The sequence below is a fragment of the Crocodylus porosus genome, unplaced genomic scaffold (genome assembly GCF_001723895.1).
Source record: "Crocodylus porosus isolate Cpor-Errol unplaced genomic scaffold, CroPor_comp1, whole genome shotgun sequence".
NCBI classification, from domain to species: domain Eukaryota; kingdom Metazoa; phylum Chordata; order Crocodylia; family Crocodylidae; genus Crocodylus; species Crocodylus porosus.
This window is the reverse complement of record NW_017728886.1, coordinates 36,809,515-36,836,368: the sequence shown is the minus strand read 5'-3', so window position 1 is coordinate 36,836,368 and position 26,854 is coordinate 36,809,515. Positions and strand designations below refer to the sequence as shown.

The 26,854-nt window shown below is 41.6% G+C and overlaps 1 protein-coding gene across 2 annotated transcripts in view; it reads right to left on the bottom strand.

Moving 5' to 3' along the window:
• The window catches only part of RSU1 (Ras suppressor protein 1), a 218,929-nt gene that overhangs the window by 43,044 nt on the left and 149,031 nt on the right, over positions 1-26,854 (bottom strand). Inside the window, exon 9 of one of the 2 annotated variants that reach the window (XM_019532542.1) lies at positions 4,179-4,686. The exons of the other annotated variant lie outside the window; for it this stretch is intronic. Coding sequence (XP_019388087.1) covers positions 4,584-4,686 — 103 coding nt within the window. The 3' untranslated portion in view covers positions 4,179-4,583. Of the gene's footprint in view, positions 1-4,178; positions 4,687-26,854 lie in introns of those variants that run through there. 2 annotated transcript variants of the gene reach the window in all.

The following is a 26,854-nucleotide window of genomic DNA, read 5'->3' as shown; positions in this document are numbered from 1 at the left end:
TGGTAAGAGTAAAGCAGATGCTACTCAAATTCTGCTACAGAGTCTTTTTAAAACTATTTTTTTAAGATGACGATAAACAGGGTCATCTGTGATAGTGCCCAAAGCAGCTTCCAGGGCATCACATGAAAAATGAGGAGAGACAGTAGCTCTGTAATTGTTGCTCTCAAATTGCTTCTGGCTGACCAGCCTCTCATGCTAGTCCTTTTTCCCTTTGAAGCTTCAAGGCATGTGCCTGGCATGGTTGTGATGTTCAGGGAGCAGAGAGAGAGGCAGGTAAAAAGGGGAAATTTAGAAAAAAGTATCCTTGAATGACAGGATGGGAAAAAATCTTGACACTATAATCAAAATTGGCAAATTTGACACTGTTCAGGTGTAACAAAGGAACACCGTCTAGGGAAGGACAAACACTGCCTTTCCTAATACTACATCTTCGTCCAGTACTGTTCTCTGCTATACTTCAAGCCACTGTAGCAAAACAATAGTGTCTGTAGGGGTGGTGGCAGTGACAAAGTTAGGGCTGTTATCTGTAGCTACAGTGACTACCATTCAAAGGGAAAAGTCAGCCTTTAATTAGTCTCCCTCTTCCTCTGTCATCCCATAGACATATGACCACAGGGGGCTAGTTACGTGTTGCTCCCTGCTCCTCTATTGTGCTCCCTTGTGTGCTTCAGCATATCGAATACTTGGATCCCTCCCTTACCATTCTGTTGTGTCATGCAGATTCTTCCTTCACGACCTGCTGACATGGGGCCCTGTTGAGATGGGCACTGTACAAGTAAAAGAAAAACAATCCTGATATACTGACTTTATTGCAATAAAATGAATTCTGTTCTTAGAGGGCCCCAGGTGAAATTAATTCAACCCAATAAAAAAGCAAGCCTTTTAAGAAGCAATCAGTGCATACAAGACATTGGTAACACCAGCACATTTAAAAATATTGTGTAACTAGCTTCAAGATGTTGGCACCATTTAAAAATAATGAAATACTGATGCACCATCTGATTTCTCTTTTCTTCACCTCTTCTTTTTGCTGTGCATCCCTGGGCATATATTCCTTAATCTCATTTCTGGTTTATAAACCTTTTACACTCCAGTATTACTTTTCCCCTCAGATCATTCCTTTTCCCTCCCCATCTTCCATTTCCCTTCAAGGAACCTTTTTGCAGCCACCCTCCATCTTCAGTTTAATAATTTTCCATTAGGATGTTTTTTGTTGCTTTGAACTCTCCTCCTTTTATTCATTCTTCCCCAGGCACGTCACACTTCCTCCCCCTCATAAAAAAAAACCCTTTTGTGTTCCTTGTTCTCCTGTTTCATTAAAGGTATGCCTGCACTCTGGGTTAGTCTCCTTAGCTTGGGTTTTGGTAGCGGTCTGGCCACAGCCACAAGGGTTAAGTTACCTTGCCAAGAAGTAAGATGCAACTGCTATGTACTTATTCCAGGCTCGAAAAATCAGACCAGTTTCTTAGACGTCTAAGGAAGGCTTTAAGTGATGAACACTGGCATCCATATTTGAAAGGCCCCACACACAGATGGAGTGCCTCGAGTCTTCAATTTAGCATAATAAAAGGATAAGGAACTACTTATGATCACAGCTTATAAGTAGCTATATGGGGAACAGAATTTGATGATGGAGAGATTTTCAATCTAGCAGACAAACACGTAACACGAATCAGTAGCTAGAAGGCAAAGCTACACGCTTTCAGATAGGAAATACGGGATGTAACAGTGAGAGGCTGCTGTAACTCACCAAGAGTTTGGTGAATTCTCCATTATTAGGGATTCTTAAAGTTGGACTGGGTGGTTTTTTTTCTAAACCATCTGCTTTGATTCAAACAACAATTAATTCAGGGGGATTCCATGGCCTGTGCCTGGGGCAGGTCAGGCTAGATGATCACAAAAGTCCCTTCTGGTTTTGTAACAGAAGAAAAAAAAAGCCTATTTTTAGCTTGTAACAGTTCTCCTTAGGAGGATGGTGCAAAAAAAGTAGAGCTTTATGAATACATATGCAACCCTCCCAAATCATTTAAAGTGAAAAGCCTTGGCACGTGGGTGTCAATGATATGCTGCATGTACTGTACCTACTCTGAAAAAATGAAGAATTTGAGTCTGTGGGATCAAAACTCCTGGATTTTCACAAGCAGGATAGGAGTTTGTTGGTTTGCAAAGAAAAACAGATAATCCTAGCAGTGCTTAAAAAAAAAATCCAGCAAAGAGCAGCAGTTATAAATTACAGGGAGGTTTTCAACAGCAGTTAGCAAAGGTCTAAGGAATCAACACAGGGGCTTATTTTAATACCACGGGCCGTGGACAATTATACTGAATTCAAGTGGGAAGGAAGGCTTACCACTTGCTAGTGCATTTCCACTGTCGGTTACACACAAAGCAGTTATAATGCATTGCCTTAAAATCCAGTAAGTCTACCCCACTTTCCTTCAAATGGTGCAACTTTCTGATTTGTCCATACCCCTGGGGACAGAGCTTTCCACTGTCCCCTTCCCCATCCCCATTTTCCCAACAGATGCCTTTTAAAACTCCTTCTCCTCATCCTCCAGTCCCTTGTTGGTGCCCTGACTCCTCACTTCTCCTTTTATAAACCCCAGTTGATGAAACTAGTATCAGACACACTTTTGGGCGCTATCTAGCTATTCTAGTACCATGTTACCCAGGAGGGAGCTTCCTTGCTTCACAGCAATCAAAAATCATTGTCCAGCTCTGTCACATCCCCACAACAGCAACGAGCTCCTCAGAGCTTGCCAGACCTGCTGAGACACTACGGTGGATTTCAGTGATGGCAGGAGGGCCATTGGTACTTAGACACATGAAGAGTTGGTCCCTTGATTTATTCTATTCCAAACAAGTTCATCACTGGCTAATTTTTCAGCAATGGATAGACAATTTATAACACAGTGCTGACCATTTCATTCCGGATTATCTGTAGATTACACACTACTATTAGTATATGCCATAGCCCTGAAATTTATTTGAGTTGGTCTTTAAAACTTAGCATTTTATAATGTGAATACAAACATATAAGTGACTTAGTAACAACAGCGATTATGAAGGGGGCACGTGCTTCTAAAACATATGGGTGCGTTTGAAACTCACCCAATGTTTTAGCTGCTGAAATGGACTATTGCTGACAACTCTTAAGATTTTAGGGTTTTTTTTCCTATACATCATAATGGCCTAGTCCATAAATGAAGTTTATTTACAAATCAAGACCAGCATTTATTACAAAAACACTTAACCTTCTACACAGTCTTGAGGCTGGCACTGATATATAGTCATCATATACAAATGACTGTCTTCCAGAATGAATAATTTATAATGTAAGGTATTTGAGCTGTTTACTTTTCTTATTTAATGCAAAACCCACATTTCAGGAGCCTGAGTATGGCTTTCTGCATGCGGCCTGGTTGACATCAGGAAGTCTGCAATTGGATGTTGTGGTCTCAAATTCAGGAGAGAGGAAACCTTGGAGCAGGAAGGTCCTGACACCAGCAATCCAGTTCTGAACGTGCACTCCATCTCCACGCACCTCCTGTTTAGCTTTGGCTCAGCAAATTCAACAGTTATTTTGAAACTGCTGTATGTAAGACTCTTTTCTCCCTTATGAGACCCAAAGCTATTTGAGATGCTAAACAATTGGTTGCTTAAATCATGTCACAGTTGCAGCTTCTGAGCATGGCTGTAGCGCAGGCTTTGTACAGATAAACATGGATCTTTGTCATATAGAAAACCATTTTAAACAATCTTTCAATACAAGCAGTTTCACAGAAAATATTAAATTACTCATGTTTACCTCTAAAAATATTGCTTAAAGACTCACTAACAGAAACATTTTCTTCAAATGGGAAGTTCTGTCCCAAACACTGTTTGGCAGGTAGCAGTCTTTTACTGAGATAGTATTGTTTGTTTTTTTGGTTCTCCCCCTAATCTATAAATGGTCCTCAAGGGAAGAAAAGCATGACACCAATATAAGAAGAAAAGTGAAAATGATTAAAATTTATCAGTTCTTAATGAACAAGGTTTTATATTTTAACTACCTTGTACCTTTATAGTTTAACTACCTTGTACCACGTATAAAATGCTAAATTATTACTAAAATAAAAGGCAGCAAACCACAGGAGACAAGAATATTACACCTGTTAAAAATATTACTGAATAAAGCAACACAAGATACAACGAAATATTTTATTAAAATCATCTGGATAATACATGAAGTGTAACTAATACTATGTACTGGTGCAGAAACATGTCTAATAAAGCAGAAAAGGACACGTGATATATGTGAACAGAAGACAAGTCAAACTGGTTTTAATGTACATATAAATATAAAAATTTAAAAAGGTGCTTGACAGTGATATATTAAATGGCTGTAATTTTGGCTACAATTAGAGTACATAATTTTATATTCTTTAAGCAGTCTTAAGAGCAGTGCACATGGTGAATTGCTGTTGATTGAAAAAGATAGACTTTGCTTTCTTATAAAATGAATAACTGCATTTCTTCTAGAAATATCTTAGGCACATGCAAAAGAAATTAAAAAAGACTTAAAAACCCTGCCACAAGCCAGTGACTTATTTGTTCTTGGCCGCCAGAGGTTTACGACTGATCTTCTTTGACTTGTCATTGTTCTTCTTTGGAGGCTCGGGGTTTGCCTGCATGTGTCTGCCATACAGACTGCAAGGAAATGAGACAAAGAACATTTGTGATGCCATCAGTAAAATAAAGGCTTTCAACCTGCAGCATGTTAAAACAATACATTTACTTAACCAAAAGTTAAGAAAGCAGAGGGTCATTATGTTTTTTCTTCCTCCATATGCTAGAAATTCCTAATAGTCTTCAAGCTGCAGCTTGAAACATTAGCTTTCTGTGTCTCATCAGGAGATTAACATTAGGAAACCTGGGGTTTAAGGAGAAGATAGGAAGAATACATTTTGCCTTCAGAAACTAGCAACCTTTATTCAGCACTTACAGCACAAAGGCTTGGAAGGCTGAGAATGTGTGTAGCTAAGCCGACAATGAGAAAAATTGGGTCGAACTGGAGAGACAGAGTACCCATTTACAGCAAAGCGAGCATCATGCCTAACCATAAAACCCAGGGGCTTGATAATGTGACAGAGAGCAATGGTGTCACAGTCTTCTCTGGCTGTTCACACATGATTGATAGTACTGGGAGAGCTACCAACACATCACTGCCACGTTAATAAGTATCACTGATTAAATGTTGATGAAGTATCCTACAATTAAGATGGCTAGCATTTAGTGCAAAGCTAAACAGACTACATGGCTGAGAAGATTTAGCTGAATAACAGGTAATAATTAGGACTTAATTTATGAGCAATCCTGATTAAACCAAATTAAAAGCTTACCCAGAATAAATACAGCTCAAACCCTAACTTCTCTTATTGCCATGAACTGCTTTTTAGAGCTGTCCTTTGCAGGGGTGTTAAGGTGTCTAGCAGGGAAGGAACCTGTAGCACTGCTTCTCTAACTCAGCTGTGAAATGAGGAATGTTGACACATCTACTGAAATCCCTTGGAAAGGTGTCCCCTAATACCTCCTCTAGGCTTCAGGGCACCCTCCCTGCTAGCACACTGCCAACCAACTTGAGGAAATTAATGCATCTGATTACTCTGAAAGCTGCATTCTGTAACAGTCCTTGAATATGTGTAGTAAGTTGTGTTCCAGTATCTGCATCTTTTGCTCTGCAAATACAGAACAGAACAGGGCTGTCCAATTCCACAGTGGCAGGGTGCTGCAGCTGGTGTTGGTGTGTGGCCTCGGGGCAGTACCTGTGGTCCCAAACACTGTTTGGCAGGTAGCAGTCTTTTACTGAGATAGTATTGTTTGTTTTTTTGGTTCTCCCCCTAATCTATAAATGGTCCTCAAGGGAAGAAAAGCATGACACCAATATAAGAAGAAAAGTGAAAATGATTAAAATTTATCAGTTCTTAATGAACTGCATGCCCCCAGCTGGACAACCCTGGAATAGGATACAGAGTTTGAGCCAAAGATACTGCTAGGCTTTGCACACGCACCTTCGGCAGAGCCAAAATTGATGTTCAGATCTATAGGTCAGCACTGTCCTCCAGAGATGAGACCCAGGATTTTCCTAATACCTTAAGTGCATGGAATACAGGAAGCTTTACCTACATCATGTGTGTTGCCACTGAAAGTCTGCACAGCTAGCAGATCTGCCTGACTCCTGCTATCAGTGAGGACAAGAGGCAGACCTGTCTGCTATTTCTGTCCCAACTCTGCCTATCGGAAATATAACGAGCAGCAGGTTCTGCAATGTTCTAGAGGCTTTTAAAGTCTGTTATCACATCTCAGTTCTTGTGGGCCAAGATTAAGTGTAGTCACTGTACTGATCTAATATCTGAGTTGAAATGGATTTAAATGGCAGTGTGTAGTGGAGGGTGCAACCCTGTTCATATGCGGATAGGACTCCCTACAAGAGCCTTATAGTTGCTCCCACGGCTGTTGGCTAAGGGCAAGTGAGGCTTGGGCAGCCGAACCCCAAGCCTTTGGGCTTGGGCCTGCATGTAGGATGCCTACTGATGGATATGGAAGCATCTGAAGCCCCAGCCTGAAAAATCTGGAGTGGAGGATACTTGCCCGTTGCAGCGCCACATATTGTGTTTGAATGACTGAGCTTTGCTAAGTCAGAAGGATTCAAAACTGATCTGGCTAATTTGACCTGTAACATGAAAATTTTTGTCTATATCTATATATAAGCATACCTATATGTATAGGAAGTAGGCCTATATATGTAGGCATGGCCTGACCTGCAGTTCAGTGATGGGCACCCTTCTGGGCACAGGAATGATAACTTCTCTACAAAGAAGAATAATTACAATCTAACACAAGATAAGGTGTTTCAGTGTCCTATAGTTGCACCAAAAAGTCTATAACTTTGCCCCCAGTGAACAGCTCAAGCTTCCCGACACCACACTGGGAAATCACTCCAGGACTAGGGGAGCAAACAGGCTCTCTTTCCCAAGCCATCTGTAGCCTTGACAGATCTGTTCCATGACCAGAAAGAAAAGATGGAGCAGGCTCTATGACACACACACAATGTGGGAAAAACAGGTGATGGATCCACATAACAAATATCCTACCAGCCCTGCCTTCAAATACTTTTAACACACATGGAATGGGCTCTGTTGTTGCAGTAGCTGTCTCTCCCCACTACTGGGACTCCTTTCTGCTTTTGAAAAAGGGCAAGATTATCACCTCAAGATAGATGTGAATTTCTACACCTTTTGTAGGACTTTAACTCTGAGCCTTTCCCATCTTTTCAGTCCTTTCCACAATTCTGCACCTCACAGGTGACAGACTAGTTGAATCTCCTACCTAGTGCAGTGATGTAGAGGACAGATTGCCATATGCCTATCTACTGTATAACAGTCTAAAGCTTTATGAATGCTATGCACCAGGAAACCCAAATATGGTCTGAATGTAGAGCTTGTTTTGGCCTATCTTTCTACACCGGCAAAAAGGATTCTTACCTGGCCAGCTTTCCAAAAAGAGCATCACAGAAAACACTGGGCTCTCCAGTTTACCCAGGTCCATAATAAAATGTATCTAGTAGGCGCCAAATGGGATTCAACATAAATACAAATGCTTCTGAATTCTCACACTATGTGGTACTGAATACATTTTGACAAAGAGATTTTAACTACCTCTCACTAAAGCATACTGAAGTCCTAAAGCACAAACTCTTGTGCATCTGCTTTAACATTCATTCCAGAGTCAGGAGCACACTGCCTTTCTTGACTCCATGTCTTCTACAGAGGTATCTGGATCACATTTTAGAGTGAAATGGGAGGGGAGTTGAGAAATTCATTCTTCACTTCCACCATGCTACATATTCTAATTTTGTGTCTTACTGATTTGCTGGCCACTGCCAAAGGTTTACTGTTCTGCAACTAGTTTTCCTTCAAGGAAAGTACAGTTAAAAACTAACCCACTCCTTGACCCTGCAAATACTTTAAGGACTTGCTTATTGGAACCAGATACCAAGTAAGGAAGAGTCTCTATGGTCAGTGAACAATGACCATTAGTTACTGCACATGCAAATTTTCTACCTTATCACACTTAACTTAGTATGCATCAACTATTAATGAAAATATCCACTAAGGACTTTCCTTGGGTTTGGAGCATATAGATGAGTTTTGCTTGTTTTTTCTTTTAAAAAAAAAACTTTGCTATTGGAATATTTCCACATTGAACATAATATAAAAATTCCAGCTGTAATTAAGGAAATATTTATTAGAATTAAGGCAATTAAGGAAATACTCATTAGAAAGCACCCTTAGATAAAAATGATCAAAGCATTGTACAAGAGCCACCTCATTTTCAGCGACACACAACTGATTAGTTGAAGCATGCTAGCAGTAATTTTGTGATGCTGAAAAGTTTCACAAATGAAAAATGAAAACGTGCCCAAATCTGCAAACAGCCACTGGTAGCTAAATAGCACATTTACTGGGCCATGGATTACGCTAAAATCTCACAACCAGTGTGTGTTTCTCTCAAAGGAACTAGGAAGGATATGTGGAGGGAGAACACTGCATGAGCATCACTACACAGGACTGACTCTACCCTTATCCCACAGCATCTTCCTCAAGTTAGCGGAGGGCCAGAGATGAGAGGAGGACGAGCTGTGTAGCTGGGGGGCTTGGAGAAGCTGTGTGTAAGGATTTCTAAACAGGTTGGTCTGGGGTTTAAAACTATTATGCTTTAGAAGTGCATTACATGCATTGTTCCCTTCTAAATAGCACTACTGGGGTTATTTCTTTCTTTCTCTCTTTAAAGATGGATGAGCCTGCATATTTAGAAATCTGTACACATTTTCTGTTTAAGTATTTAAGACTAGGCTCTGGCATTTTTAAACAGAAAAACAACCACTCATGAAACCACTCAATGATCTCCTGAGGTCCCTTCCAGCCCTGATGTCTATGAAATCTATGAAAAACTACCAATAACTAGGAAACCTGTTGCAAGGTAATGTATTTGGCACAAAGCCAAAGTAAATGCAAATATATTATTCACATTTTTACTACTTATCACAAAATGTCTTATCTTTAAAACTGCCAATGGTCCTGTTGTACAACGTGTCTCCTGTTAAACATTTACTGGCTAGCGAGGACAGACTGCTGATCCGTGAGATGTTAGAGGCTTGCAACAGGGGTGATGAGCAAGGTATATGTCTATGGTGAAGAGGCTGGTCAGAACAATGACGTTCTGCTAAAAGCTACTGGGTAACATTTTCGATCACTGGCAGAAGGCAAGGCAGAGTGGCACTTACAGACTGACTCATTCAGAGGCATGAGCTTTCATAGGCTACTTTTTAAATTATATGAGTAGACTTGCAGAGACCAGGGTAATAAACTGAAAGGCATAAAGTCACTTAAATACAAAGGACAGGGAAAGCAGAAGGAAAGAAGAGGGCACTGCAGAGAGAGATGAAGATGGCTTGAAGAGATTGAAAGGGATAAACAAAACAGTTAACCCACTGAGGGGCATAAGGGTCTTAAAGCTAGTCCATGTAATGGAATAAAAATAGAGAGTCTCTCCTAAGTCTGTACTCAACATAATCCAGTCTGTGGATGATTTCTGGTTCTGCAATTGTGTGCTCACATCAGTTTTTAAAGTTTTCTTGTTCTAGAACAGCTACTTTGAGGTCAGCGCTGGAACGGCCAAGGCAGCTAGTATTCTGCCAGGGGCTTTTGTGTCGTTATGGAATTTCTGTCACACATTCTTCTCCATAGGGATCCCTCTATCTGCCCAATGGAGACAGCAGAAGGGCGCTGTAAGCAGGTGATGGCTATAAAGTACCCTGCCTTTTGTCTAACTTGAGATTAACAAAATTAATTCCTTCTCCCTTTTTTGACCATGATGTGGAAATCTAGTGGTCACAGAAAACTCTCCCACAGTTCAAGTGTACATTAGCAATGATGAAGCGTTTCCATATAAAACCGTCTTCTCTAGATGGCAGGCAAAGTACTTGGTGCTCTAGCGTCTTTGGTCTCCCTTCCTGTATATGCACTAGGCGAATCTCCACATGCAATTAATGCGCATGAATAAACACTGGGGCTTATTACTCCAAAGTTTTTTGCTCCCGGTGTGCCATTTGAACATGTGCCCAGGAGCAAAAAAATCCAAAACAATTACCTCCTGAATGTATTTGCGTGCCGCACACTGAGCCCAGTGGAAGCAGCCTGGGCTGGCAGGGGACCCATAGGGCGAGGATGCAAGCCCAGGGCTCCTCTGACAAGACTCCATATGCTATGGGGGGTGACGGTCAAGGCACAAGTGTGCTTCGACATGGGGGCTGCACATGAAGCTCCATTGGAACAGCCAGCCCAACAACTGTGGAGCACCTGGCTGGGCATGAGGTTGTTTCAGCGCACAGGCTGCCTGCTGGCTAGCCCTGTGATGAAGTACCCAGCCAGCCCTGTCAACATCTACATGGGCATTTAAATGCAGTAATTTAGTACACCGCTGGACAGCACTTGTATCTGATGGGACTCTTCAACAGCATAGTAAATTAGTCTACACCAGCCTAATTGCCTTGTATGTGTAGACGCTGATACTTTACTGTGCAGTAAATTGGTCTGCTGTGCTGTAAAGTGCACAGATGTGCCCACTAATACTTCATCAGCAATAGTCTATTCACTGAACTTGCTGACTTTCAGCACTGTGCTGCATTCTTTTACTTGTGCGCAGCCAATCCCATAAGCACCCAAAACTGCCTCCACAAAGTTCATTTACTTGGCTTTGAGAATGAAACACATCCATTTACATTCCTTTCTTTAAGTTTCAAATGTGTCTTGGTAACATGTTGCCATCTTAGCTCAAGATAATTCCTTGCAATCTCCTACAGCAATCTTCTATGTAAAACAAGAACAAAGACTAGACTTCAGCAGGCTGCATAAACCTTGCAGGGCAAGGACTGTCTTTCTTGCATTCATACAACATACACAAAGAGGCCTTGATCCTAACTGGACCCATGAGTATAACAGTAATATTTAAATAGAGTAATGGCAGAATGTCAACCAGATGATACCCTTGGGAGAAATTTTGCACTTTGTGACACCAGAGAAACACCACAGAAGTTGCTAATAGAAGATCTGGACCCCTGATGTTCGGGTTTGTAACAACTTTAAAGTGCAACTCTAGAAACTGCTAACAGTTCCCCAATTTAAAAAAAAAATAAAGCCCCCAAACCAGCAAACATCACTGAGCTAAGCCACTGGGAGGAGTAAGCTCTCTGAAGTGAAAGAAAAACAAACTTCCTTTGGTAAGAACAAATCTAGGCTCCAATTACTCACAGTCCATAATGTGCCTACTTTGCAGAAATTATACTACCTATAAATAGAGAATCCAGAGAGAGGTCTGCTGTGTTTAATGGTGTCTACCATCTCTAGGAATTGATCTGGGGTTTCAGTACTGATACCATGTGCCCAGCAGGCACTTTTAACATTTGCTATTGTTACACTGGATGTTTACAGGGACATTCTAGTTCTATGTGGAAAGTTGCATGCAAATAGCTATTTAGAAAAAAAATTAGTACTGAAGCATGAAACCTAGAGAGCAAATAAGCATTTCAGACAACTAATTATTCCATGCAGCAAGTACAAGATGGTGGTTGTATAATCACAGCTCAAAAATTGCTGAGTCTTTATAAACTCAGTAGCTGCACTACTGTGTACAGTCTTCTCATTATATCAAAATGCAAAAGGTTTCCTAGGAGATGATATGTGAGGCTAAAAATACATAAAAGCAATGGACAAAATTTTCCTGTTGCTTCTTTCCTGCCCCCACCCCCCAATAAACAAAGATTAGAAAAAACCAATTCTAGTGAACAATTGTTTCCACACATGCAAATATACACATACACAAAAACCCACTACATTTTCTACCTGCCCCACTGGAGTTATCAGATGAGAGCACTGTGGCTGCTACAGCAAAACTAACAATATCAAGCAAGAAAGACACTCATTAAACTTCATCATTCTGTCCACTTTAATGATGCCTTTACTTAATAAAAATTCCCTGAGCAGCTGCAAAGATATTAGGCCAAGTCTTTGGTTATGTATCAGGGGGTCTAAGCTGTCACTAGCGAGCATGCAGTTCAGGAAGTACATTCCCAAGAGGAAAAAGCGAATATAGCTTTCTTGTAATAAATTCAGAAAGAATCAATAACTGCAGCTTCCTACGTTACTTAAGCATTTAAGAAACTAGGTGATCCTTCTAAATTAAACTACAAATAGCTAAATGTTGCAATTTATGGTATAAATGAAGGAATGAAACCTTGCAATCTGAAAACATGAAATCTTAGTATTAACATCCATAAATTTAAAAAAAAATATAAAAATATATACAAATATATGTATTTCAATTCATGAAGCTAAAAAACACAGATTTTTTTAAAGTCACCATCAACATGATTTTCCCCCAAATCCCTGTCTACTCTACATTACAGAACTCAATGGCTAAAAGCAACATGCTCCCTTTCTTTAAGAAAGGGAAGGAGGAGGATCCAGGGAACTACAGACCAGACAGCTTCATCTCAATCCCTGAAAAAAATCATGGAGCAGGTCCTCAAGGAATTTATTTCTAAGCACTTAGAGGAGAACAAAGTGATCAGGAACAGTCAGCATGGATTCACCAAGGGCAAGTCATGCCTTACCAACCCGATTGCTTTCTATGATGAGATGACTGGCTCTCCGGATGCAGGGAAAACAGTGGACGTGATATACCTTGACTTTAGCAAGGCTTTTGATACGGTCACCCACAGCATTTTCACAAGTAAGGTAAGGATGCATGGATTGGATGAATGGACTGTAAGGTGGACAGAAACCTGGCTTGATCTTCAGGCTCAACAGGTCACGATTAATGGCTTGAGGACTAGTTGGCAGCTGGTGTGAAGTGGAGTGCCCCAGGGGTTGGTCCTGGGCTGCTTTTGTTCTGTAACTTCGTTAATGAAATGATCTGGAAGATGAGATGGACTACACCCCAAGTAAATTTGCAGATGACACCAAGCTGTGGGAGTATAGTAGATATGCTGGAGACTAGGGCTTGGATTCAGAGTGACCTGACAAATTAGAGGATTGGGTCAAAAAGAAATCTCATGAGGTTCAATAAGGACAAGTGAAAAATCCTGCACTTAGGACAGAAGAATCCCATGCACCAGTACAGGCTTGAGACTAATTGGCTAAGCAGCAGCTCTGCAGAAAAGGACCTGGGGGTTACAGTGGACAGTAAGTTGAATATGAGTCAGCAGTGTGCCCTTGTTGCCAAGAAGGCTAACAGCATACAAGGCTAACAGCATTGTATTAGTAGGAGATGATCTGCCAGCAGATCAAGGGAAGTAATTATTCCATTCCCTTCTGCACTGGTGAGGCCACATCTGGAATACTGTGTCCAGTTTTGGACCCTCACTATAGAAAGGATGTGGACAAGTTGGAGAAAGTCCAGCAGAGAGCAACAAAAATATTTTGGGGGTTGGGGCACATGACTTCTAAGAGGAGAGGCTGAGGTGAGGGAACTTGGCTTATTTAGTCTGCAGAAGACGTGTGTGTGCGTGTGTGCGAGAGACACAGAGAGAGAGAGAGAGAGTGTGAGTGAGTGGTTGATAGCAGCCTTTAACTATCTGAAGGGTGGTTCCAAAGAGGATGAAGCTAGACTGTTCTCAGTGGTGGCAGATAACAGAACAAGGAACAATAGTATCAAGCTGCAGCAAGGGAGGTTTAGGTTGGATATTAGGGAAAACGGTCTCACTAGAAGGGTGGTGAAGCACTGGACCGGGTTACTCAGAGAGGTGGTGGAATCTTCATCCTTGGAAGTTTTTAAGGCCTGGCTCAACAAAGCCCTGGCTGAAGGCTTTGGGCAGGGGGTTGGACTAGATGACCCCTGAGGTCCCTTCCAACACTAATTTTCTATGATTCCATGATTCTAAATCAGAGAAAGGAATGATGAACAAGGAGAGCAATTGCAAAATTTTATTTAGCGTGCAAAGTAAATAAACTAAATAGCTTTTCCCTGGTCTCAACTAATTTGAGACTAAGAGGGGAAAGTCTAACATGTGTAAATCTGTGTTTGATGCAGATTATTTGTTTAACCTTAAAAGCACAATACTGCAGGTCAGTACCTTAAAAGTAGAAGACTCTGGTCCTGAGCATTTTAAAATATATTTGAAAAAAACAGCCATGGGAAAATGCCCCCTGCCCCAAGGTAGCTAATACAGAAATACTTGGATGTGAATGCAGAGGACATGCATAGTTAAACACCTTCCTGGAGGAAGTATCATCTTCATATACCATACCATCATCTGCAAAAAAACACCACCAGAGCAGCTGAAAGAGGAGCTGCTGCATATGCAGTCAGCATTTCAGCAAGGTACTGCCCACTTGGGCACATGAGTATTCCCACTGAAATTAATGGGATTGCACTCAGCTGTAGAATTAGGGGAGGATAGAGATAAAGGCTAAATACCACCAGAGACCATGTCTGCAGGAACTACTTGCAAAACTGACTGGTGCTGGTGGACATGCCATAGCTGTAATACCTCAGATACTGTACTTAAATCATTTGCTTCACAAGAACACATACTTATCTCTCCCATAATACAGTTTTTGTGATGCCTGTCACTGGTCCTGTATCTCCATTTAGCAAATGTGGCAGTCTTCACCTTTGTGGGAGCTTTCAGTACACTACCTCATCAAGCTGGATCTATTGTAGGATAGGACACAGATGCAAGAGATGCAGTTCAGCTTTAAAGTGCTTGAGAGATGGGAGATTTTAAACTATTTTACGAATGTTTTGTAGCTATTTATCAGGAACTACCATGTTTTGTACCTTTAGTATTAATAAGGTGATTTACATTCATAAATCATGCCCAAGTATTATGAAAATCTGTTTTCCTCTATTTTAAATAAGGCAAATCAAATAATAATCAATGATTCATTTATTTATTGTACTCTTCTTCGCCCCTAGTTTGCCAATGTTGAGAAGCAGATGGTGCAATTGTCAGATTTATTCATTATTTGAAATTATTTGCAATTTTTTTCAGGAAATAATTTGTGGTTGGCAACTTACCAGGAAAGTGCTTGCAGCACATGTGCAAAATTCAGGCTGTACTGCTTTCGTTTAACAGGTCATGTGGGGTTCTCTTCAGTGGCAGGCTGGTCTCATTAGGTAATAATAATATGGTCTCAAATAGTAGGAAGAGGTTCCATCAAAACATTTTCCCCCCTCACTCTCATCCCATTTGCCAGATTCATCTGTCTTTACTCCATCACCTAATCCCATATACTTCCCCTTCCATTAACTTTGCTTTAGGCAATTCTGTCCTCTTTCCAGTGCTGGGGGTAGATAAGTATCTACAACCTATACTTCTGCTGGCTTTTAAAGCTGTTTTGTGAGAGGAAACTGAAATACATATTTCAATCAGAAATACTATGCAAAGAGTGCTTTTTAAATTCATTGTCTTTTCGGCAGCTTAAACTGGCACTGGACACAGGAATCAGGACAAACCCTACAGGGCTGTCATGTCCCTTTGGACAAGTGGCATTCTCCAATGTGATGAATAAAAAAGCAGCAGTCACAAGATCCATACAAATAGCTTCAGCCACCAGAGCAAGAGACAGCATAGTTGGCTGTGGAGCAAAATGCATCTAATGAAAGTGTGTGTGCGTATTTACTCAAAGTCAACTTCTCATGACACCCTTGTCTTTATGTATGCCTCTCTCTATCAGCATGTAGTAAATAAATCTTCACTCTGTACTGCTTTCACTGATTTATATTGCTGGGACTATACTTGGGGCCATTGACTTGAGATCAGGCACACCTGCCTACTCTCAAGCAAACCCTGGAGGAAAAGTGAGCAAACATATATAAAATATATTGGAGAGCAGCACAGTATCATCTTCCTTAACCTGATTAAAAACAACATAATTTATTTCTATGTTACCGTAATGCAACTTTCCATATTTAGCCTCTTGGTTTCAAATCTAGTAAGTATTGTGCTCTTAAAATCTTATGTTAAGTAGCTGAACAATTAGTTCATAAAATCATAGAAAAATAGGGCTGGAAGGAACCCTGCATAGGTCCAACCCCCTCTTCTACTGGTATTGCCAAAGGCTGGCTTCAGCAATTCTTAATGAACTGTAGTATATACTAGGAACCATGGCTTAGTACTTTCACTGAGTGAGGGCACACCACTTGTAATGAGTTGCTAGTCCAGAGTGAAACCTAACTTCACAGCTCTTGAGCCACAGTGAAATGCCTTAACAACTTTTATTTTTTAAAATGTAATTGCCAATACATAAATTAAAATAAGTTTCTAAATCCAGTCAAATAAATGCACAGAACCTTCTTGTAATGCATCGCACACGTACTTACTTATGACCAGACTCATAAGCAACAGTAACAACTAGTTGCCCAGCTGTCTTCATTAACAGTACAACTGCAATATTCAGGTTCATGTAAACTTTAGGACTGATTTTATAGTACATGTATTTTGCATGTACTAGATGCATCTAAGGTCCAATCAACATGAACCAGGGAAAGCAAGGTTAAAAATGGCTAAGTGCAGAGTGATTTTTTTTAAGTTACTCTGGAAAACTGTTACAATTTTTTCCCTTGTAAGTACATTAGGCATAGTGATCAAATGAAAAGAACAGAGACTCTAGGGAAATTCTAATGTATGTGCACAATTTTTCTTTTACAAACAGGAACCCATCTGTGCACAGAGGGGATGCTAATTTCATTTGCTCTAGCAAAGATAAAGCCCAAAGGTCACAATTCTTTGAGGTGTTTGGATAGCTGATCCTATGCTATCTCTCTTTAGGGCATCAGTATGGCCTGGATTTTAATACATGGGTGTGATCCTCCTGCTGCTCCTGTTTACCACGTCGTATGCAAGGGAACAAAATGGAGCAAAAGGTCCCCTAGCGATAGAAGACAGCAGCTGCACTGATTCACATACGGGAATGAATGGCCATACATGAGTACAGGTGTGTATTGACTTCACAGATGATTTACTGGTTTACCAGCCATGCACAAAAGGGGCATCTACTTTATAAGCACTAATGGCACAGATTGTACCTTACAGACTGGTTGGTTGAGAGAGGCATCAGCTTTCATGGGCAACATTCTACTTTGTCAGATTCTAATGGGTAATGAGTGTCTCTCTCACAAGACTATTTAACCACAGTGGGTAGAATTAAGGAACTCACTTTCTACCCTTTGACGCAGTGGTGAAGGACTGGTAGATTCAGAGAGTTTAAAGGTAGAAGGCACTAGATCACCTAGTGTGATCTGAATATCATGGGCCATTGATTTCATCCAGCTAATTCTTCACTGAACCTAAAAACTTGTGTTTGACTAATAAAGGTACTAGAAAGGTACTACTGCAGAAAAAGGACTTTGCTGCCTTCCTTGTGAAACCCATCCTTAAAGAACATCCGCTCTATGCCATTTGTCTGAAACAGCCAGAGTCCTGATCTTCCCGAGGCAAAGAGATGCCCTTCCAGTTACAAAGAGGATCTCAGAGACAGTTGAGGTAGCTCTTGGATAAGATATGGGGCATTAAGTGCCCTTCCTCAGTTGTTTAACTTATGACCATAGGTGCTTGATGCTATCCCAACCATACAGTTAGTCCAATAAAAGATATCACAAAAAAAGCCTTCTTCTTGTAAATTTCCTGGACCTTAATGGCTATAAAAGCACTGCAAGCCTTCTTCAATAACTGGCATGTTCGGTGGGATACTGATGTATTTAATGAAAATGGCAGCTACCTAGAGAGATTAACTGAAGGTAATTGTAGGGGTTTTTTTTATTATTCCTCAATAATAAATAAAAAAAGACTATAGAGTCAGGTATCAGCCCCTATTCTCATCTCATGATTTTTTCCTGAAATTCTTTTCATATCCAACATTTCCTTACACTTAAAACCCTGAAAATTTGAAAGCTAGAGGTCAACGATTCTTTATTCATTCAGAGACATATTAACATGTGGAATGTCTAAGCAAATATCTGGAGCTGAGCACAGGATGGGGTCAGACACATATGATACATAGCTCTTGTGAAAGAACTGGTAACAAGGGGCATTTTGAACAGAGCAGCACACCATTAATAGCTGCAAATAATTAATATATTAGCAAATCTTTGATGTTTTCTCATGGCCATCACTATGCAGACAAAGCTAATCTAGAGTCTTTTCAGGAGGGACCCACACTATGTAACAGCCAATAATCTTTATGGTAACACTGCAGTGAAAATGTCATTTATAGTAATGAACACAGATCATAAGTTTAGCCCCCAGCTACCTCTCCATTATTTTTCATTATGCTCTTTCTTGCTTTGTTATCTTTCAAGAGTACTTGGGGAATTATACCAAACTATGTTCAATAGTCAGCTCTTCATTACTCAGATAACACTGCAAGAACGTAACTGAGCAATCAGCAAACTGAACCAGTTACTGCAGATTTGTTTGCAAGTTTGCCTTATCTCCTTTAGGCAATTCCGGTTTAGGGGATACGTTTCAGTGCATGGCTACAATTGGGAGCTGTTCCAAAACCAGAGACAACACACACAACCTCTTTTAAACCATAAACATTTTAAGGGAAAGACTGTGCTTCCTTTTGGATAATTAATGATAATCACAGAATCACAGACTAGAAGGACCGGAAGGGACCTATAATATGACTGAATCTGGTCCTCTGCTATGGGCAGGATGCGACTGGGTTCAAACAAACTCAACAAGGTGCCTGTCCAGCCTCCTGCTGAACACCTCCAGAGATGGTGACTGCACCACCTCTGCTGGGAGTGTGTTTCAGATTCTAGATACCTTTATAGAAAACAAAGGTTTTCCTTATGTCCTGTCTAAATTTTTCCCCAACTAGCTTGTGTCCATTGGACCTTGTCCTCCCAAGGGGTGCCTTTCTGAAGAGCTTCTTCCCTAGATCTTGGTGTTCACCCCTGATACACTTGTGGGCAGCTATCAGGTCACCTCTCAGTCTTCTTACTCAGGCTGAACAAACCCAGTTCCAGAGTCTCTCCTCATAGGGCCTATCCTCCAGGCCCCTAATCATATGGGTGGCCCTTCTCTGTATCCTTTTGAGCTTATCCACATCCTTCTTGAAGTGTGGTCCTCAGAACTGGATACAGTACTCCAGCTGTGGCCTCACCAATGCCGAGAAGGGGAGGAGCACCTCCTTGGATCTACTGGCAACACAGCGGGTGACGCACGCCGAAGTTCTATTTGCCCTGCTGGTGACTTCATTGCACTGTTGGCTCATATTCATCCTCTGGTCCACTGTCACCCCCAGGTCCCTTTCTGATGTGATGTCAGCCAATGGACCACCATCCACTGTGTAGGTGTGGTGAAGGTTCTTCCTACTCAGATGAGGGATCTGGCACTTATCTCTACTGAACCTCATCTGATTGCATTTAGCCTACAGGATCAGCCTGTGAAGGTCATCCTGGATCCTTGCCCTATCCTCAGATGTGCCCTCATTTCCCACAGCTTGGGAACTTAACCATTGTACTTTCTACTCCCTCATCCAGGTAACTAATAAAGATGTTAAAGAGTAGGGCCCAAGCACTGATCTCTGGGGGACACCACTGGAGACTGGTCTCCAGGATGAGGCCATCCCATTGATTACAACTCACTAGGATCAGCCTCTGAACCCCTTGCTAACCCATCTCACTGTTGACTGGTCCAGGCCAGGACCCTCCAGCTTAATTGAAAGGATCTTGTGGGATACAGTATCAAAGGCCTTGCTGAAGTCTAGGTAGATGACTTCAACTTCATGTCCCATGTCCAGCTGGGCATAAAAAGACACTAGGTTTGTTAGGCATGACTTCCCTTGACAAAGCCATGTTGGTTGTTTCTCAGTACCTCACCTGTTGTGAGCCTGTGGTAGGCTGAGTACTGTTTTATCTGATTTCAAGTTCTGGAATTCTGGATGACCGGGGGGGAGATGAAAAGTCTGACCTGCAACATGAGCTCATGTGTCAAGTAGCTGATGGAAGTGAGCAGAGATGACTTTCTTTCACTGTTGTTTGTTAAATATCCCTCCAAAAAAACAAGATGGGGACCACTCCCTAAAAAATACTAATTACATCGTTGCTCACTTAAAAGCTCCTGCTATGCACCCTCAGTTTTACAACTGTGCATCTTTGGAGAAAACTATGGGAAACACGATGATGAAGTAAATTAGGACATAACGTGCTTTATTCGATTTTTTAGGTCCTTTTCAACCTGATTTCCAGGCTTATGACAAGGAAGCTGCGCTAGTATAATTGATAAGGGGCTTTTTCTCCTTCAGAATTCATTCCACTGCTATGGTGACAAAGAGTAGGCCAGATTCTGCTTCCAGTAAAATTAACAGAAGTTTTGCATGGATTTGACATAGGATATGGAATAAAATAAGGCATAACAATCTATGCTTGAAGGAAGAAATTGCAATACTGTGTGTTTTATAAAAAGAACAGATGCATCATAATATTTCTAGAAGATTATAGGGAGGTAATCACAGGGAATTCTTGTTTTACCTTATAATTGACTAAAACAGCTTAGACAGTGTAAAGATAATCAAAAGATTTCTATATTTCTCAAAGCTAATCAAATACATGGATTTCATATTAGTATGTTTTGTAATTAGTGTTCACAACTCAGGCACTTCTTGGAAACTGTACAACAACAAACAGCTCTTTAGGATGCCAATCAAGTACCACGTTCATCATTATTTAAATTATCTAGGCACATTGCTATGCAGGTTTCCCATGCAGGCAGATGGGTGCATTAACTGTACATGTTAGTTCACAAAAAGTGGCTAAACTCTGCAGGAACATACTGACATGTAGGCAGGCTTTGCACAGAGAAATGCAAATCTGAAACGCAAACGGAATTTTCCTCCCCCCCTTTTTTTATAGCTGTTACCAGGAACAATAAGCCACACTTGTAAACCTTCTCACTGCACTCATTAACCAAAGTAGTTGCTGTTACAAAGGTAGGCTAATGCATATCAGCACTTCTACTTTTGCTGAACATCTTATTGCTTGAAGCAGGCAGCCTTCACAACCCAAGTTGTTTGTGCTTATGTAGACTCCTGGGTAATAGGGAAAGGTGTTGGAACTTTTATTTCAGGAAGAAAGCAACTAGTTTACTTAATCATTAGATACATTCAGAAGAGATACACAGGAGTCTTAAAGGTTGATACAGAAATGACTAAATTGCCCCATCTGCTTTTGGGCAAATGGAAAGGGAACAGAGTTGAAACAATCTCTCACACTGCATCAATGCTAGTGCCACAACAGCCATCTTTCAATAAGGGAACAGAAGAAAATTATAACAACAGAGTGCTAGTCCCATAGCTGCAGTCTCAGGTGACAGATTGCAAGACTTCTGTTTCATGACCTTTTAAAAACAAGTTGCAAAACATGTTGCAGTGGTGACATGCGCAGTCCTTAGTCTCTGCATACTCTTTCCTCTCAACTGTCTGTACTAACTTTTGCCACTTATGACTAGCACCCCCACACATACCATACTGCTCATTTGTCTCCTTACGCCTTTGCCAAGATCTTCCTGTGCTTGCTGGGTGGCAAACACCTGGTCACTACCAGCAAGTGAAGCAGCCTCCAGAACCCATCTAACTTTAAAAGAAATGTTAACTGGAGAAGATAGAAAGGAAAAAAAAAACAACTTGAAAAAGATTTGCCAGTGGCTCTCTGTCACAAAGACAACACTTCATTAGCCTGTCAATTCCATAGTGTCCAGGAGATGCATTTATTGACAACTCGTTGCCAATTGATTCAACATCTATATAAAGCTCTTTTCTGCGATTAGTATGCCAACTCACATGACCATGGGATCCACAAGGAATTAATGGCCCTACTAAACTTCTGCCTGCTTTCATTACTAAACAAAATTAATCCAAAACTGTTGACATACCATCAAACTCTGAGCACAGTTGTTTTTCAATATTTTCTAACCTATCATTTTTCGTTTTAAGATTTTAATGTTCTTAAACCTGAAGAACTGACCAGCTAGTCAACATAAATGATCAACAGCAACCCCAGCACCTCCCATCCAGATGTTCTTACATGAAGGTGGGTAACACTGGGAAGGACTAGCAGCAAAGCCTGCAGTGGCTTCAAAAGCTGGCAGTCACTTTACACAGCCGGCAGCATTCTTCAACAGCTTTCCAAGTCTTGCTGACTTTGTCTACCTGTTCTGCTACTTCATGAACAACAGAAATCACAGGAGTAACAAGCTTTTGGATGATCTGGTCTAAGACAAGATGTCAGCTGCATTAGTGGATTAGTCTCTCTCCTTCAAATTCCTTCCAATAAGACAGATACAATGGTACTATCCACTAATCAGATCCTTCTTGTGGCTTAACCTTTACATGGGGCTCTCTACTTTCATGTTCCAGAGAAATGAAAGTATCAACCCCACCTGAACATCAGAGCTCACTGTAAGTGTAGAAGGGAAAGTTTGCACTAGAGAATTCTGTATTGTCACCACTGTTTCATGCTCCTAAAATCATTACTATTGGTACAGACTCATCCACACACCCATAAAGCCTAGGCCCCCTCTATGTCAAGGGTCTGCCTGGTACAGGAAAGCGGACTGAGGGCATGGAAATGAGTATATTTAGCTTCCAGGGTACAAGCAGAAAACATAAACCAGTTTATGTGATCAGAAACCAGTTAAAACCTGTAACAGAACATAAATTCAGTGCACATAAACCAGTTTCAAAATGGCCAAAACTGGTTTAAGATAAACCTGGTTGAATGTAGTATCAGACTTAACTGATTTGGGTCAAACTTCTGTCTCAGACCCCTTCCTGGTTTAAGTTAAATCAGAGTCCCCCCAGCATCCCAACATGCTCTGCAGCCCTGGGCTGGGCTCTCTGCTCCAACAGAGCAGGGCTGGCCCTGCCCCCATCTGCCAGCAGGGACTTTCATTTTTGATAAGCGAATGCCAGTTCACTTTCTTATCCATTCAATTTAAGCAGTTTACAGAAACCTGCAAAGAATGAATCAATTCATCCTCAGGTTTTTTGACTGTCTGTCCTTAGCCCTGTAGTCTTAGACCTGACCTCAGTGGATATCACAGCTTCACACCAGCAGAGCATACAACAGATCCCAGGACAGTGAAGTGTGGCTATGATAAACCACAGCTCAGCTATACTCTGCCTTCACAGACTAGACCGAATGAGACTGAATGGTGGATAAAATGCTTGGGGAAAACAGATATAGGCCCAGAAAGAGTGCCTTACACAGCAGTGAATTCTCTTCAAGCTAGTTACAGCAAACTGCCATTCACACAGTGTCACCCAGCAGCAGTCCGGTACTAGTGCAGACAGCAAGCACGTGTCCCAGCTGCGTTCCTCCACCATTGCAAAGGGAACCAGTCATTTCTATGGCAAAGTCTCAACTTGATTTGCTGTAGATTTTAATAAAGTTACATTTTAGCCATTTTCAAAGTTGATTGAGCAAGGTGGCTTCTGCTTGGGAACACATGGCTGCTGTTAGGATCTAACTGCTAAACCTGCAACATACTGGAACTCAACTGCCCTAACTTTGAAGCTAAATGAAGCAGGGTTAAAGGTGGAGGAGTTTTACTACACTTGCATCCCTACAGTCAGGCACTTCACAGTTGCATCAGAACAGCTTCTGTGTGGATTAGATATCGCTAAAATTGCTGTCTTTCTATACCTTGTCTACCTTCTGGAACCTGCCCATCCTCATGGAAGCACAATCTCCCATGCACCATCTTAGGCTTTTTTTTTTTTTTAAACAACACACAGTCTTTATTTTAATATCATGTACAAAGCTGGAGACCATCTCCAAAGACACTACAACTAAGAACTGTTGCTATTCTGAACAACGTATGAGAAAGACATCTATCCAATCTCTGCTTTATATATACATCTTGTGGAGGCTGTTACTGGACAACATGTGAACAGCAAAAATTAAAGCTGAACAGCCTTAAATATGTATTGACAGTGAATATTAATACAATTTAAATATGACATAAGGGCCTGATTTTTGGATGAATTCTGCAGATGGGCTTACTGAGAATTTAGATCTGAATGTCTGTATAATAAAGTATTATGAAAAATTGGATGAAGTCTTTTATCCAGTTAGGAAGATTAAATTCCACTTAATTAAAATTACTAATTAAAAATACTCGCAGTATAATCTGACACTTTCTAAATACATGTTTTTAAATGTGACCAACTTGTGTCTTTATTGAAAAATAAGTCCATGGCAAGCAGAAAATTTTTGAAAAAAAGAGCTAGGTCTGAGTGCACAAAACTTTTATATAACTTTAAAAGGCCAAAAGACACACAAATTCCCTCTCTCCCTGCCCATTCCCTCACCCACTGTCTAGTGAATTTAACAGGGAATTTTCAACACAGGCAGCGAGGAGCACAGCCTGGCAGCTTGAAGCGAACACAGTGTCCAGCTAGTAAGTCTGTTGTGGTGGAAGGGGAGCGGGGAGGGAAGGAGTGGGGGGGGCAGACTGAGGCCCCCCACGCTGGGACAGCGGCTGGGGCAGGCGCTGCCCAGTCGGGGTGGAATGGATGTGGGACAGAGCCGTGGCTCATTCGGGGGGGGCAGCTCCCACCACTGTGTGCTGCTTGTCCAAGAGCCGCCTGTTTGTCGCCTTGTCCAGGGCTTGCCCGCTCACCCAGTGGCTCCCACCACTGCTGCCACCGCTTGTCTGGGAGGGCATGGCAGGGGAGGGTGTGTGTGCCTGCCGGATCTGCACAGGGCGGGTGGGAATGGGGCTATTCCCTAGATTTCGCCTATGCAGCCATACCTATACCATTGCCACTAAGGCAAAATAAAAAATATCATTTACTTGTTTTTACTGATGTGTAATTTATCTTTGACCAATGCTGCGGTGATGAGCTAGTGCTTTCCACAAATCTTTCACACAGCACTGGGCCTTCACTGTACTGCAGTTTTTTTTCCCCCATATAAACTAAATTAGATGAAATGTATACTCCAGTGAAAGCCTATTGTTAAAATTTTTTATTTAATAATAGATAACACACTGAAGTTATAAAATGCTGTATGAGGGAAGCAGTTGCACAATCTACATTAGCAATCTAATGACAACAATACTAAATCACAAACTTTTTGGAGAGAATTTAGACTGAAGAACTAAAACAACCCAAAAAAGTGGATTCTCTTTGAGATTTTCTGTTACCGACAGTTCTCATCCTATGGTTCAAGTCTATAGGTTCTAGCAGTTTCTAGACTTTAGGAAATAAAACCTCAAGCAAAACCATGAATCTCTGAATAATACAAGAAAATAATACAAGAAAACACTACAAATGGACAGATAAAGAAAGAAACCCCACATAAGATAGAGGCATGCTATGCTGCTTTCTGTGCTTTCATGGGTTATGTAGTCACTTGCTACTAGTGTCTTCTTTAGAGTAGAGTACTGGTGCTCTGCTGCACTCTTTTGCATGCTCCAAGTAGTGGATCACAGTGGGAAAGCAGAGCCATGGCTGCTCCATGGTTCTCTTTGCTTACCTACTGATGGCTGCAGGAAAGACCACACATGCAAGTGCTGGGTAAAGGAAGGAGACATACAGCCTGCACACTTAAGTTCCAGCCTTGGGGGCTCAGACAGTAAAGAAATTCTTCCTTATGTCCAGCCTGAAATGGTCTTGTAGTAGTTTATGACCATTCAACCTAGTCATCCGTTGGGGCACTCTGGTGAACAAACGTTCCTCCAGATCCTGGTGGTCACCCCTGATAAACTTATAGGTGGCCATCAGATCACCCCTGAGCCTGCGCTTTTCCAGGCTAAAGAGCCCAATGGTTCTCAGCTTGTTGTTGTAAGGTCTGTTTTCCTGACCTCTGATAATACACGTGGCTCTTCTCTGGACTCTCTCAAGCTTCTCCACATCCTTTTTCAATTGTGGAGCCCAAAACTGGACACAGTACTCCAGTTGCGGCCTCACCAAGGCTGAGTACAAGGGGAGAAAGACGTCCCGGGATTTGCTTGAGAAGCATCTATAGATGCAAGCCAGCGTTTTGGCCGCTTTAGTAGCTGCAGCATCGCATTGCAGGCTCATGTTCATCTTGTGGTCAATGATGACCCCCAAGTCTCTTTCTTCCACAGTGCTAGTCAGTGTTAAAGTCGGCTTTTCTGAAGTCAAGGACTTCTGTGTTGCTGACTGACTTGCCAGCTTTACGGCAGATGGTGAAGGTGATCAGCTCGTGGTCACTGTCACCCAACTTCCCATCGATCACTAGGTCGCCGATTAGGTCATCCCCAGTAGCCAGTACCAGGTCAAGCAGCAATTTGCCTCTCGTTGGCCAATAGACTTTTTGAGTCAGGAAGAGGTCATCCACGCATGAGAGGAAACTTTGCGACCGCTCAGTTTTTGCTGAGTGATCCTCCCACAAGATGTCCGGGTAACTGAAGTCACCCATGACAACCATGGTCCTGGAGCATGCGGCCTCAGCCAGTTCTCGGGCGAACTCCTGGTCAAGCTCTTGACTTTGGGTGGGAAGTCTGGAGTAGACTCCCACACTGTTGTGTCCCCTGTGCCGTGTTCCCCGCGAGTTTTAAACCAGAGGGACTCCAGTCATCCATCCTGGTTGCCAATATTAGCTTGCAGGGATGCATAGCTTTCCTTAACATAGAGAGCTACACCCCCACCCCTTTTATCTATGCCATCCCTCCTGTACAGCCATCTATACCTGAGGTCCAGTCATGGGTGGAGTCCCACCAAGTCTCCGTTATCCCAATGACATCATAATTATTTGCACTGAGCAGGAGGACGAGCTC